Here is a 14,868-nt window from a genome sequence, read left to right on the forward strand (position 1 = left end):
TGGATCTTCCACCGCTGCCCATTTTTCCTCAGGCTGCACTGTGTCCCTGCGTGATCCCAGCTGTTCTGGTAGCCTTCAGCTGCCACCTTCACACTGAGCACACACAGTCCTTGCTCCAGTTACCGACCAAAGCAATCCCCTGCGATGCCCTAAGGCATATCCAAGTTCCCATGCCTGAGGCAGAGGTCATCATTTTCTCCTACCACACCCATCAGAGGATGCGAGTTTTCAGTAGCTTCAAATCTGGGCCAAATCCCTTGTCTCAGCACTCGGAGAAAAGTCACAACATCTATCCACACGTCCAAGTCAGTCACCAGGTCCCCCTCCCGTCTCCCCACTCTTGTCATCCAGGCTGTGGATTCTACTTCCTCGCAGTCACTCCTTCCCCGTAACCACGGGCCTTCTTACCAGACACTGCGACAGCCGCCTGCTTCTAGCTTAGCCTTCCTCGGGCTGAGTGATCCCTCCAAAACAGGCATCAAAGGTTTTCCTTTCTTGTTTCAGTGGCCTGCTACTGTCCTAAGGTCTTGGAGGATAGAATCTTTGTGTGTTGTCCCCTCCTCTTTACCAGGCTTTGTTATTCATGATTCAGACTCCAGCCAGGCCCCGATTCCCCACAGTACCCAGAATGTTCTAGGCTCTTCTAGCACCCACTGCAAATAGCAAACACCTACTCTCCCTGGACCCACAAAACTCATGGCTCCTTCTGGGACCGGCCCAGTGGCGCACTGGAGAGTGCGCCACTTGGGAGTGCGGCGGTGCTCCCGCCGAGGGTTTGGATCCCATGTGGAGACCAGTTCCCGCTCACTGGCTGAGCGCGGTGCGGGCGCAACACCGAGGGTTGCGATCCCATTACTGGTCAGTAAAAAAGATAAAAAAGGAAAAAAAAAAAAAACTCATGGCTCCTTCTGATGCCTTTAGTCCCTGTCCCTCAGGGCCTGTCCCCAAATCTTTACTCACTGAATTCTGAGTGTCCTGGGGAGAAGCAGAAAGACGTGTTTGCCTCTGTGTCCTCAGCACCTGACAGTGCCCAGCATTTAGTATGTAATCGAGTTAACAAAATGTTCCCCTGGCACCTGGCAGGTCCTCAAACATGTGCTGAACAAACTAGCAAAGGAGAAAGGAGTCTTGTGTTTCCATGTGGGACCAAAAAAAAAAAACCCAACTATACGGAGCAGAGCTTCTCTGATGTGAGCAATGTGGTGGCTGACAGCGACGTTTCATGGCCACACACCATTCAAGTTACATTTCTCTTGGTGCTCTTGGCCAAGACAAGGTCTTTTCACTAACAGTGAGTGTTGGCAAATGACTTAATTTCCCACTAGATACACTGGATACTCTAAGAAGGCTGGTGTTCTTTACTTGCTTTCAAGGTGATTGATTTATTTCCTCTTTTCTTTCACGAGTGAGAAAACAAGACAAAGGCTGTCCAATATCGGCCTTTTACATTCTTAAACCCCCTCTTCTAGTCAGCCCGGATTTTAGCTGTAGGTTCCATCCTGTCTTTCGATACATCCCGGGGAGTATAACAGGATTCCTGGAACTGACCTGCGAGTCCAGCAGGCAAGCATGTGTTAAGGGAGGGGAATACAGTGAGCAAGACAAGATCTCCCAGCGGGGGCCGTGAGGGCGAGGTCACTGACATGTGTGCAGGGTCAGGAACCCTGGGGAGAGGGAAGCTGTTAACCATTAATCCTACCCTATCACTTCATCTCTTCCCAGACCGCCTTTGTAGACAGACAGACGGTGCAGGAGCCACACAGAGGGCAAGCCTGGAAGTCCAATGACTCCAGTTATTAGTGTGGACTTGAGGTGGCCGGTGAGCTCAGCTGGTGAGAGCACGGAATTACATCAGCAAGGTCGAGGGTCTGGATTCCCTTACTAGCCAGTGGCCAAACGAACAAACAAAAAAGTGTGGACTTGAGAAGGGCACAACTGGGGATCAAGCACCCCTGGTTTCACTGACCCCACTCATGAAATCTTCAACATGGAAGGAGGCTAATGGTTGAGGTTAGAATTCAAAAGCCATACAATTCTAAAACTGGAAGGTTTGATGGAGTCTACTGGTTTTCCATTTGTTTTAGTTTTCTATCCATTTTCTCCATGAGTTATTCCAGGAAGGGATCCCACGGTTCCACAGGACATGGTTTGAAAACCCATCCCTTGACTTGACAGAGAAGGAAGACAGAGAGCAGCTCAGAGAGATCAAGCAACATGTCGCAGTCACGGTCAGGCAACTATGGAGCTCACACTGCCCCTAGATCTCCTGGTTTCCAGAGTTTCCACTTCCCCTTCCTTTTAGTGTGGCGAACAGCTTTGTTTCAAATGAAGCACGCATGTACCACTAAGATTCCAGTCTGGGAAAAACCTGGTTGATAAGTATTCAAGTAGTTTAATAACATTCTTCACTGTTTGGAAAAGGCATCAAAATGCTTAATTTTAAAATGCCCAGGGCTGGCCGGTTAGCTCAGTGGTTAGAGCGCACACAGCCTTACAACACCAAGGTCACGCGTTTGGATCCCTGTACTGGCCAGTCACACACACACACAAAAATTCCCAGATATATCTAAATATTCGCTGTTTTTTCTTCTACTTTGAGGCAGGCCTATTTCACCAAATTCAAAACACCCAAAGAAATATGCACCACGAAGCCTACCTATATGTTTAGGCAATAACTACATTTTCTTGTCTGGACAGAAGACTGGGCATGTGGGTCTCAGTGATGCCACCGGCCACTTATTCTTTCTTCACCCTCTCCCACTTCTATTTTTAGCATGTAGGTGAGAGGCTATATCCTTACATGCCCTACAGACACACAGACATTTGCATGTTTTCAGAGAAAAGTCTATATAAAGAAAAGCCCAAGTCTTGGCTAACATGTAAGTAAGAATAGTGAGAAAGGTCTGAATATTTTTTATTTGAAGGTCTGGACTGGTACAACTTTGAGAAAAATCAGCCATCAGTGGCACGTTGTGGCCCTGATGGACAATTCACCCTTCCAGCCTCAGACCAGTGGCCCTGACTGACCACGACAACATCCCCGACTTCCTAGGGAGTAGAACATGCTCATTTGCATGGTGACACCTGAAGCTGTGACTGCTCAGAGGTGGGACAGAGAGAGGGCAGAGGATATATGCCCATTACCTGCTTGCTTCTAAATTGACTCCTTTGCTTACACAGTTTGCCTGCAGGGTTAGTACTGTTCTAAAGAAGAAAACCACCACTAGGGAGACCCCAATCTGCTCTGATTTCTCAGTCATGCCCATTTGAACCTGGGTAAAACCAAAATTCTTTTAAAGATTTAAATAAAATGAAATAAAATAGTTTGTCAAAGATCTTAGGTAAACTCTGACTCATTTCCTTGGTGGAAAAAGCCCTGTCAGTAGAGCCAGTCCTACCAGGAAAGAACACAGGTATCTCAAGAGGGGAGGCAGAAAGTGATCAAGCACACGTTCACATGAAAACTTTCCCTTCACCCAAATACAATGCAAATATTTGCTCCCCAGAAGAAGTCAGCCACAGTAGCTGAAGCCACTCCTGCTCAGCAGGGCAATCTCCATTCTCTCCAGTCCACCCTTGATAAAGCACTGCATGGAGCCATGTGGTTCAGTTTTTTATATTTATTTATTTATTTATTGGTGATAAGGGAAGTCAGCTTTATTCAGGACCAGAAATCTGAAGGAGGTGGTAGACTAACCCATCTTAAAGGTCAATGTTATTGAGGGGTTTCTTTTTTATTTTTATTTTATCAATATACAATATAGTTGATTTTCGTGTCCCTTTCTCAATTCCTCCTTTTCCTCCCTGCCTCTCCCCCCTCCCCTCCATCAACATCATATCAGTTCACATGTCTTAACAAAATCAAAGAACTGTTGTGATTGTTGATTAACAATCCTATTGACTATGTTCAGAAAAATATCAAAGTATAAAAATATATGGGATAGTGAGAAAGAAAAAGTCATTCTACACCAGCACATCAGAAATAACTCAACCACTTAACGAGAGTCTAAAATCATTCGTGTCATGTGAGAAAGAGCACAGTAACCCACCCAGAGCAAACTCAAGATTTCTCTGAGTCTATTTACCAGTTAAGACTTGTCTACTAAGAGCTGGAATCAACCCAAATGTCCATCATCGGATGAGTGGATACGGAAAATGTGGTATATCTACACAATGGAATACTACTCAGCTATAAAAACGAATGAAATACTGCCATTTGCAACAACATGGATGGACCTTGAGAGAATAATATTGAGTGAAACGAGTCAGGCAGAGAAAAAGAAATACCACATGTTCTCACTTATTGGTGGGAGCTAGAAATAAATAAATTAATTCACTCACATACACACACAAAAAAAAAAACCGGGGGTGGGGGGAGAAGATATAACAACTACAATTTTTTGAAGTTGTTACAACAAGCAAACGGAAAGGACATTCTTGGGTGGGAGGGGGGAGAGGGAGGAGGGAGGGAGGTTTCGGTGATGGGCCATAATAATCAACTACATTGTATATTGACAAAATAAAAATTTAAAATAAAAAAAAAAAGACTTGGCTACTAATTTTGCAATGTAATCAGTAACTTAGTCAGCTGTGAAATTTCTGGTCACTGTGATCATGCATAAAATTCACCCAATGGTTTAGGCTGTCTGGGTTTAAGGAAGGTTGTTATAATGAGAACATGTTTAAGAGAATTTTCAAGAAAACTGTTCATTGTTGTTAGGGATAAAAAGGTTATGCTCATTCACTCACAGTAACTAAGGTATGGTCTCTCTGCCAGCAAAAAGTATTGTTCGTTATCTCAAATTGGTAAAGTGGAGTGGGGGAGAGGTTGTTAGAGGTGGCAAGGGAGAAAGTGGAGATCAAATGAGGAGAGAAACTTAAATTTATATTTTAAAATATGTTTCTTTCCCACAGGACTTACTGCATCCAAACATCAAATCAACTTAAAAAACAATTATCTCCCACTGGCTTCTATTGAAGAAAGACACATCTTAAACAATGCTCTATTACTTTGTCTGTGTTATTACGAATCCTGGTTGGGAAAAGGATTCATAACACAATAAATAATGTCTGTCTATATTGAGAAGTGACTATTTTCTTTAGTCTTTGATAAGACTTTATTTCCATAATCTAATAGGGAAATGTGATCTATTGCTTCTTTTCTTGGTCTATGACCTTCACCTAGCTAAGTCAAGTTTTCTACTTTGTGTGTGTGTGTGTGTGTGTGTGTGTCCATCCATCTGTCTAGAGGTAAAGGTAAAATTACGCCACTGACATAGCCCAATTGTATTGAATTATTTCAGTGTCTTCACGATGGTCTCAGAAGCAGGCAGGGACCACTGCTGTGGCCCTGCATAAACCCGTTCAGCTGGGCTTCTTCTCTCCTGCTCTTGCCAACACACGCTCTACTTCCGTGTAAACATTCCTTGGGAAGATGCCAGTAATCTCTATTTTATGTCCTAATTACACAACCACTTCTCCCTTTGGCAACTTAAAGAAAACAAAAGTTTTAAGGGAAGAGTAGTATTTAACCAGAATGTACCTTAGAAAAAATCCAAAGCAGAAAAACAACCAACCTTAAGCACCCTTGCAAACAAAGCAGAAAACTTTCACAAGTCAGCAGCATTTCTCGAAACTAAGAGTCCACCCTCATGGCAAGCTATGCAAGAAACTAAAACGGTAAAAATCATTACTTTCTCTACTTGCATTGCCAAGCACCTGCAAGACTAAAAAAAGAATGATATCCAGTTCTGTTCTGAGAAAGTACAGGCCTTTCCAGCAGATGCATTAAGTGAGATAAAAACCTTTTGGTTATTGGGGGAGAAAAAGTTGAGACTATTCAAAATGTAACTTCCAAACAATCAATGCCCAAAAGTTTTAAACTTTTCTTTAGAGTCAAGTAATACTTCAACCCCATGACCCAGCTTATCAATAATTTCCTTCAGACAAAACAAATTCCCAAGCATTACCTAATCCCATATCCTACTTGTGTATAAAATGGAAGCAAGCACACTAATTCGGAACTTCACGGTCTCTCTGCATTACTGACTGGGAGTTCCTCTCTTAACCTCATGTCACCAGCCTCTGTTCTCCCAAGACTGCCACATACACAGAGACACAGGCTACTCCAACCCAGCCCACTGATATTCTACCCCAAGCCCACCTACCCAGTATGACTTTATTTTCTTTTTACGATTCTCTCTTGCCAAGCAGGGCTCTTCTGACATCTCTCAACCAAATCCCCCTAATTTTCACTGTTTAAATATTATCTCAACGAACTCCAAGTCACCTATGGCTTGATTTTTTTTTTTTTTTGGCAGCTGGCCGGTGTAGGGATCCAAACCCTTGACCTTGGTATTGTAACACTGCGCTCTAACCAACTGAGCTCACTGGCCAGCACCTTTTGCTTGATTTTAATTGTGCTACCCCAGATACTTCATTAGGCCACAGTGCAGAGGGTCACTGGATACCTGGACACTTTTGTTGCAATACATTTGTCATGAACTTTGATTCATAGTCCTAACCTAAGAAAACTTGACCATTTATATATGCCTTGCTTTGAAGCAGAAAACATTTAAGGCTGCTGACACAAATGCATGCAATAAAATAACACAAATTATGGAGATAAAAAAATAGGACAAAGGGAAAATGAAGTAGGGAAGTTAAGATAAAAGTAGGAGAGGTCAGAATTTAAAACTCCTGTTGTCAGGCCCACACACGAGTCACTTACATCAGTGGTTAAAGAAGCATGGCCCATAGGCCCAATCCAGCCCACAATCTGTTTCTGTGAATAAAGTTTTACTGGAACACATCCATGCCTATTCGTTTACATATTATTTATGGCTGCTTTCACTCTATATTGGCAGAGGTGAATAGCTGTGACAGAGATCATATAGCCCTCAAAGCCTAAAATATTTACTACCTGGCCCTTTACAGAAAAAGCCTGCAAACGCCTGGGTTGCATGAGTCTGTGTCTGGGAGATAAAAGCAAAGCAGCTTCCTTGGATAAGCGCACTCTGTGTGGTTCTGAAGTGGAAGAGAACTTTCTACTATGAAGAACTCAGTACGTAATCTAATGAAAAAACACTCAACATCATTTTTTACAGTAAATACAGCAATAGGTTTCTTAGGGCCAACGGCATGATGTCACAACATGAGTCAGAAAAACATGCTGCGGGTGGCTGAGGCAATGCCACTCAGGTACAGATAGATCACTCCTGGGCTGCTTAATTCAGGGACAGCCTCTTGCGATGGCAAATGCCAGCCACATGTGCAGCCCTTCCCTGCTCTCCTCCCTTCATATGAGTGGACATGGCTTAGGGATCATGGTGTTCTCTTCTGCTGAGCCCCAAGTGTCCTGGGAAGTCTTCTCCTACTTCTCCAGCAGCCTCCAGCAGTCACCAGCTGTTGGCGTGCAAGATAAAACCAACATGCTGTCTCCCAGCACAAGGCAATCTTCCATGAATGCTCCCTGCACTGAGACTGAGGGTTCACTCGCTGCTGGGTTCCCAAGGCACAGCTGTTCTAGCTGTCAAAGCGCAGCACTGTCCCCTTCAATGGCTGCCACCTGGAAGGACTGGATTGCCACCCTCCTGCAAGAACCGGAGCCTGGCAAGGATGGCCAGCTGGGGAGAAGCCCCCATCATGCCTGCATACATGTGGCCCAGAGAGCGCCTGACTGCAGGGCCAGGAGTCCCCTCAGGAAAAGAGCCGAGAAACCACTCTTCCCACAGATGACGGGGTCAGGCCCACAGAGAACGGCACAGTCATCTTGTCTGAAAATGTTCAGGTCCAATGCCCATGTTGGTAAAGAACTCCCCAGGTGACAAGGGTTCCAAAGTAAAAGCAAATGAACTGCAAAAGGCGATTTCTAAGAATGCACATTTCAGTGCAGTGTTGAGGGTAATGGACTGCCCACTAGAAATTTAGGAGAATGCACCTGTACGGCCCTTCTCTATGTCCATTCCTTCCTTGTGACTACACAACTGTGTCATGAAGAGACCATGTTTCTAGTAGAACAAAAATTCAAGTTATCTAAAAGAAGTCTTTAATATGCAAATTTAAGAGAATTAAAACTATTCTTATTTTATCACACTGGAAATTGCTACTTAATCTATGCATGACTCCTACCCATGTTGTCAAAGGGAGAGAAAAAGACAAATTATCTTAACAGTATTCCCAACAGATCTTTCCACAAGGTGATTAAAAAGCATAAAACTAGTAAATAAGTAAAACATTCATGCATGCCTAAAACTCTCCTCCTCCTCATGGGTTTGTGGTCATCTCCTAGAAAACACCAACTACAAATAAGAGAAACATAACTATATCTGAGAGCAGGGTCAATACAGCCAACGAACATGACAGGTCAATGGAGGAAATTTTTCCTCATCCTAAAAAGAGCAAATACTACCTAATCTTGCCACTTACTGTGCCAGTACCAATCCTTAGAGTTCAATTCCAGACCACTTATGGTCATATCTGAGCACATTAGAATATGGAAAATTGGGACTCTGTATGGCCTTTCAGGAAAAAAAAAAAAAAAAAAAGAAGAAAACTCTTAAGGAATCAGTGAAAATGGTAACTCCAGACCACATAGTAACACACACTTAGTATGCTCTTTTGGAACCAAGTACAGAGATACCCAATTATGCAGCAGGTTTGGAAGTGCACAGAACGTCAATGCAGTAAATTCCGGGGGAGAGCATTAGTGGCTCCATATCAGCCATGGGCTGATCCCCACTTCTCCAAGTAATTACGCAAACTTCCGTGTTCTCTGACATGTACTGAACCCAAGCTGGGGATCAGGATCAAGTGAACAATGGATGGCATCGCCTGAAAAATTCCTTCCACAACAATTGAGGCCTTTATAGTTTGTGCTTCCAGAAGATGGCCATCCCAAACCACCATCATGCACAGAACCTGCCCTGTTGGGCTGGCCAGTCAGCTCAGTTGATTAGAGCATGGTGCTGATAACACCAAGGTCCAGGGTCCAATTCCTGTCCTAGCTAGACGCAAAAAAAAAAAAAAAAAAAAAAAAACCCTCCCAGAAAATATTAGGCAATCATACTTTTGCTAATTCTTTTCAGGACTACTTACGTAACGCGTACAAGGTGAGAATTATTCCAGCCAGACAGAATCCTTCAAAGAACCTGAGTGTGCTGAACATAGTCACATTCACTGACAGTGCCACAGTCAGTCCAAAGATCAGAATGAAGATGATGGAACACAGCAGCACAGGCCGCCGGCCGACCCTGCACAGGGAGAGGAATAAAGAAATCATTGTTAAACAGGACGGTGATACTAGATGCTGAAACCCCTGATACAGCAGGTACTCAATATATACTGAATGAGTACTTGAGTAAAAGTCTTCCTACTGTCTAGACCCATTTCACCTTCCAAGGGTAGAGAGGCCCTCTGTGCTAATGAGCCCAGCCCCCTCATTCTGGAGATAAGGGAGCAGTGATCAACCACCACTAGGTAAGAGAATTGAGACATGAACCCAATGCCCACTGCTAAGTCTATTTCTGAGTATACATGGGGATAATTCCAGGTAGGAGGAACAAAATCAGCAATAACTCCTCAAACATAAATCTTGACACACCCAGCATAAAATGCCTTAAGAAATCGCTGGAGTGAGCTAACAGTGAAGTCCACCAGCAGCAAGTGGTTGAAGGAAGCCCAGGCCCCCATATCTCTGGAATGGGCCACAAACACATGAATCCACGGATTATGGAGGTGAAAGTGGTCGGTGACAGATGGGCGACCACTAGGGGGCAATGTGCTTCTAGGGTGGCTGCGAGGACAGTAGGGGGTGGTCCAAGGCAATGGGAAAGTCACCAGTTCCCCATCCCCCCAAGCTAACTTTCCAACTTCCCCTTCATTAACTCATTGGAAACAAAACTGCAACAAAAACTCTCCATCAAACAAATTAATATAACACAACCAGCTTGGACTGGAAGGACAGGCTCACAGACAAACTGGGACAGAGTGGATGCTATTTACCAGGAGGACAAAAGGGGGGAAATCCAGGCTTGGCACCTCAAACACCATGTAAGGTGGCTGAATGGCTTGAACAGTCCCAGCCATATTTATGACAAGTGCCCAGAAATCGCAAATCTAAAGAAACAGAAAGTAGGTTCATGGCTGCCCAGGGCTGGGGGTGAGGATGGGGAGGGACCGTAAGTCATCATCCTTCTAGGGAGATGAAAATGCTTGTACAACTCTGTAAACGTGCTAAAACTCACTGAATTGTGCACTTAACATGGGCGAGTTTTATGATATGTAAATTATCTCTTGAGAAAGCAGTTCTTTAAAAAGGTAACACGCAGTAAGGCCTGGCCTTGCCCTATGAAGTAGATGGATGCAACTGTCAGAAAACTGGGGGGAAGGAACAGGACAGAATTTCATTCAGAACTTTTTAACGCTTTAGCCCCTCCCATTAGTCACTTTGTCTTAGTGAAATGAGGCCAAGGCTATGAGTTCCATGTCACGTAAGTCAATGATCTCTTCTAGAGATTTTAGTCATTACTTCCCTTTACTGGTGCTAGGGTCATGAAGCCTTTACCAGGAAAGACTGCACAGATGATTTTGTCCAAACTGAACTCATTTACAGAAGTAAATGTAAAATGTGGCTTAGCTGTTCTCCCGAAATGAAGGAAAACAAACAGAATCTAACTTATCCATCTTTATTTCCCTTTACTTCCTTTGTCTATAAAATGGGGATGACTATCCTACTTTGCAGAGCTGCTGAGATCGTCCATTACAGGAGATGCTGGACACAAACACAATGCCTGGCACAAAGCAAACTGTGAAGGGCTTTAGCTCTGATTCCTTCCTGTATTTCTACATCCCTGATGCCCACCAAACCTGGTTTGCCCTGTCCTGGCACTTTAGAAAAGATGCTGGAGTTTTTTTTTTTTTTTTTTTTTTTTACTCTTGTAGAAACCACTCTAAATCCTTCCCTCCCAAATGGTTGCTAAATCAGCAAGGGAAACTTATCACTAGGCACTGTGGGGCAAACATGGTCTTTGACATCAGAGCCCTGGTTTTGAATCCAGGCTCACCAATTCTGAAGTCTGTGATCTCGGGAAAGGTCAAGCTCATTCACACGAGCCGTGTGATCTCTTTAGTATAGTCCAGTTAATGCCACCCTAACAGGGTGTCATCAGGGGTGGACACAGGCAGTGACCACATGTTAGTTATCAGCATGTCAAGCTCATTCACACGAGCCGTGTGATCTCTTTAGTATAGTCCAGTTAATGCCACCCTAATAGGGTGTCATCAGGGGTGGACACAGGCAGTGACCACATGTTAGTTATCAGCATTGAAGTCTTAGCATGACTGGCTCCCCAGAGCAGAATCCCCTCAGACATGACTGACAAAACCACATTCCTCAGCCTGTAACAGAGCAGAGGACTTTATCACTTAGGATCTTTGATAGGCAGAATAATGACCCTCAATATTTTACTTTTCATGGCAAAAAGGATTCTGCAGATGTGATTAAGCTTAAGGACCTTGAGATGAGGGGATTTCCCAGACAGGTCCAATCTAATTACAAGGAGGACCTCCCCTGGGTGCAGGGAACCAAAGAGACACCAGTGTGAGAAGGGCTGGCTGACCACTGCTAGCTCTGGAGAAGGAAAAGGGGCCACAAATCATGGACATAGGTGGCCTCTCCAAGCTAGAAAAAGCAAGGAAACTGTCTCCTAGAATTTCCAGAAAGGAGCTGTTGACTCCCTGAGTGGAGCCCAGTGAGACCCTTGGTGGACTTATAAACTACAGACCTGTAAGATAACTAATTTGTGGTGTGGAAGCCACCAGTCATGTGGTAATTTGCTACAGCAGCCAAACAGGACAGATACAGAGTCTAAGCAGGAAACAGAAGCCCGCTCAAAGAAGAGGCTGGAGGAGATTTTAATAAAGGGATTATTTACAAAAGAGTGGGCAAGCTGTGAGAAAGCCCACAAGGGACAGTGTTCGCCCTTGCAGGTCTTAGCGGCTGGGAGCTGGGGTGGAAGGGTGGCCACAGGCTCCAGAGAGAGAGAAGCATTTGTGTAGAAGGCCCCGGACAGGAGCAGCCAGATCTTGGCAGCCCTGCAGAGACCAAGGCGCTAGAGAAATACCTGACCTCACTCTCCTTTCCCCCAAAGGTCTACAGCTGGTGCCCCCCCACAGGCCATGCTCAGCCAGGAGATGGAGGGCAGGGGGTGCTCCAGGGCAGCCCATAATGGCCAGCTTCCCAGGGCGGCTGGAGAAGGGTGAAGAGAGCTGCTGGCATGCCACATGCAGGACATCCCGAGAAAGAGCACAGGTCTCTCCCACACATCTGAACTAACATCTCACGTACCACCGCCTAGTGCATATCCCTAAACACAATTTGCACTAGAAACAGTAACTTTTTAAAGAAAGCAGTGGACTACTTAAATGCTGTTATATGCTGACTGCAGTCTTGGGAAGCTCACCATATGACCTGATCAACTTCCCCGTGCAGCCATGAAACGGGGCCAACAGCTGTAAGTTCTGGAGTTCCCTCTCCATGGGTTTATTTCTTTTAAGCCAGGCTCAAGTGGGGAGTAAAATGATAAAAACAAAAACAAAAAAACCAGGGTTGGAAAATACTAAACTTCCAAACTAAAATGGAGGCTCTCTCAAAACGTTTAAGAAGCCTCAACCCAAAGCAGCCCACCCTGACTGCCTGGAGTAGTCTCCCTCTGCCCATCTGACGCGCACCCTTGGAAAAGCGACTGAGGGGAAGTGGATTTGCAATGTCAGATTTCTGCATAATCACAGAACAAGACCCAAACTCTTTAGTCTTTTGTCCCTGGGCCTGGTGTGTGATCAGGGAGTCCACACAGCATGTATGTGCAAAAATAAGAAATCACAGCCTTTAAACAATCTAAAACTTTACAGACAGATGCATTAATAAAAGCCCATGTTTACTTTCCTATTATTTATTGAATAAGGACACTAAAATCTCAGTCAAGTGAGCAATTTTTAGAAAGAAGGTGACATGGATTATATATCTTCCTATTTTAATGCAGATTTCTAGGAAACAGTACCTTTTAGACTAGTATAGCTCACACTGAAAAACTATAAACTCAAGTTTTGTTTAAAAAAACAAAAACAACTATGCCCCCCCCCCCCCAAAACAAAAAACCAGTCCCCGAGNATCCCCCCCCCCCCCCAAAAGCAAAAACCAGTCCCCGAGGGGCCCCTAGCACAGGTCTCCAGAGGTTGTTGAGAGCTCCTCTGTTACTGACAAGAAGGAATGTGTCCATAAGAATCATTTAAAAGTAATGATTAAGCAGATTCTGAGCACACAGGAAATCACATTATCTGTTAGCGCAAGGAACTCTCAAATAGATGCTAGCTTTTGGAAGGAAGTTTCCACGACGTTAAAGTGATCTCAGAATCACGTGCTGCTGCCACCTGCCACCTGCCCACTCCCCACCCAGCCAGCTTTCTCAGCTAACCAGGTACCAAAGGTACCATGAAAATGTACAGAGTTTGCTCCATACCACTCTTGGCCCTTGGGATGTCACTGGGTCCAAGATGTCCTGGTGCTCAAAACAAATCCTTTAGAGATAAAGAAATACAAAGCAGGGAAGGGTTGCACCAAGCCTCTCCTGGAGCAGTCCCACAACTTGAAAAACGTGTCCACATTGTGCAATAGTCACCCTGCTTAGACCATGCCCAGGCCACCTGGGTGACCACAGCACGCCCTCAGTAAAAAGGTGGCAGCCATCTGATGNCTCAGCTAACCAGGTACCAAAGGTACCATGAAAATGTACAGAGTTTGCTCCATACCACTCTCGGCCCTTGGGATGTCACTGGGTCCAAGATGTCCTGGTGCTCAAAACAAATCCTTTAGAGATAAAGGAATACAAAGCAGGGAAGGGTTGCACCAAGCCTCTCCTGGAGCAGTCCCACGACTTGAAAAACCTGTCCACATTGTGCAATAGTCACCCTGCTTAGACCGTGCCCAGGCCACCTGGGTGACCACAGCACGCCCTCAGTAAAAAGGTGGCAGCCATCTGATGGGGAGGCAGGCTCTGGGCCGTGGGGCTGTGGCAAGTCCCCACTCTCCAGCTTCCAGATGAGTGAACCTGGGGATGTTACTTCAACTTCTGTGCTTCAGGTTTCCACTATACAACAAAGGTAATAACAGCACCTACCTGGGCTGGCCGGTGAGCTCAGCTGGTTGCAGCATGGTGCTGCAACACCAAGGTCAAGGGTTTGGATCCCCGTACTGGCCAGCCGCCAAAAACAAAGCCAAACAAAAGATAATAGCACCTACCTAATGGGGTGCTGTGAGGATACCCTAAGGCACCCTGTGCCTGGTACAAAGTAATCACCCAGCAAGTGCGGCTGCTGATGCTGTCATCCTCGCTACTGTCATTAACAGCTCTGTTGCTATCGTGCCTACTAAGCTCCATCCTGCCAGCCCCATCACTCCATCCTGTCTGGCTCCAGGCACCCAGACTTCCTCTCCCACCCAAACAAAGCATTCTCCCCTCTGATAATCACCCTTGCCCTGCCTGCAGTGCCCATCCACCGTCCAAATGCTGTCCCTCTTTCAAGGCCCAGCTTGCCATGGACCCTGCAGATGTATCACCTGGCCAAGCCAAGGACAGTCCCTCTCTAAAATCTGTGAGACATTCTGAGGTGCTAACCAGCACTGCCTTACCCATTCAGTTCACAAGGGTGAAGGATCTCTAGCTTCCCCTCTCTCTGTTTTTGTTTTGGTGGCTGGCTGGTAACAGGGATCGAACCCTGGACCTCAGTGTTACCAGCACCATTCTCCAACCAACTGAGCTGACAGGCCAGCCCCTCTCCCCCTTTTTGTTAATGCATCTGTGCACCCCTATC

General features: G+C 45.2%; 1 protein-coding gene across 1 annotated transcript in view; it reads right to left on the reverse strand.

Moving 5' to 3' along the window:
- Nucleotides 1-14,868, reverse strand: part of SLC22A23 (solute carrier family 22, member 23) — a gene marked incomplete at its 5' end in the record, with an annotated part of 173,960 nt that overhangs the window by 120,402 nt on the left and 38,690 nt on the right. The window contains one exon of the mRNA XM_008579196.1: nucleotides 9,097-9,251. Within this exon, the coding sequence (XP_008577418.1) occupies nucleotides 9,097-9,251 (155 nt within the window). The remainder of the gene's footprint in view (nucleotides 1-9,096; nucleotides 9,252-14,868) is intronic.

This window comes from Galeopterus variegatus, unplaced genomic scaffold (genome assembly GCF_000696425.1).
Source record: "Galeopterus variegatus unplaced genomic scaffold, G_variegatus-3.0.2 Scaffold1827, whole genome shotgun sequence".
NCBI lineage: Eukaryota > Metazoa > Chordata > Mammalia > Dermoptera > Cynocephalidae > Galeopterus > Galeopterus variegatus.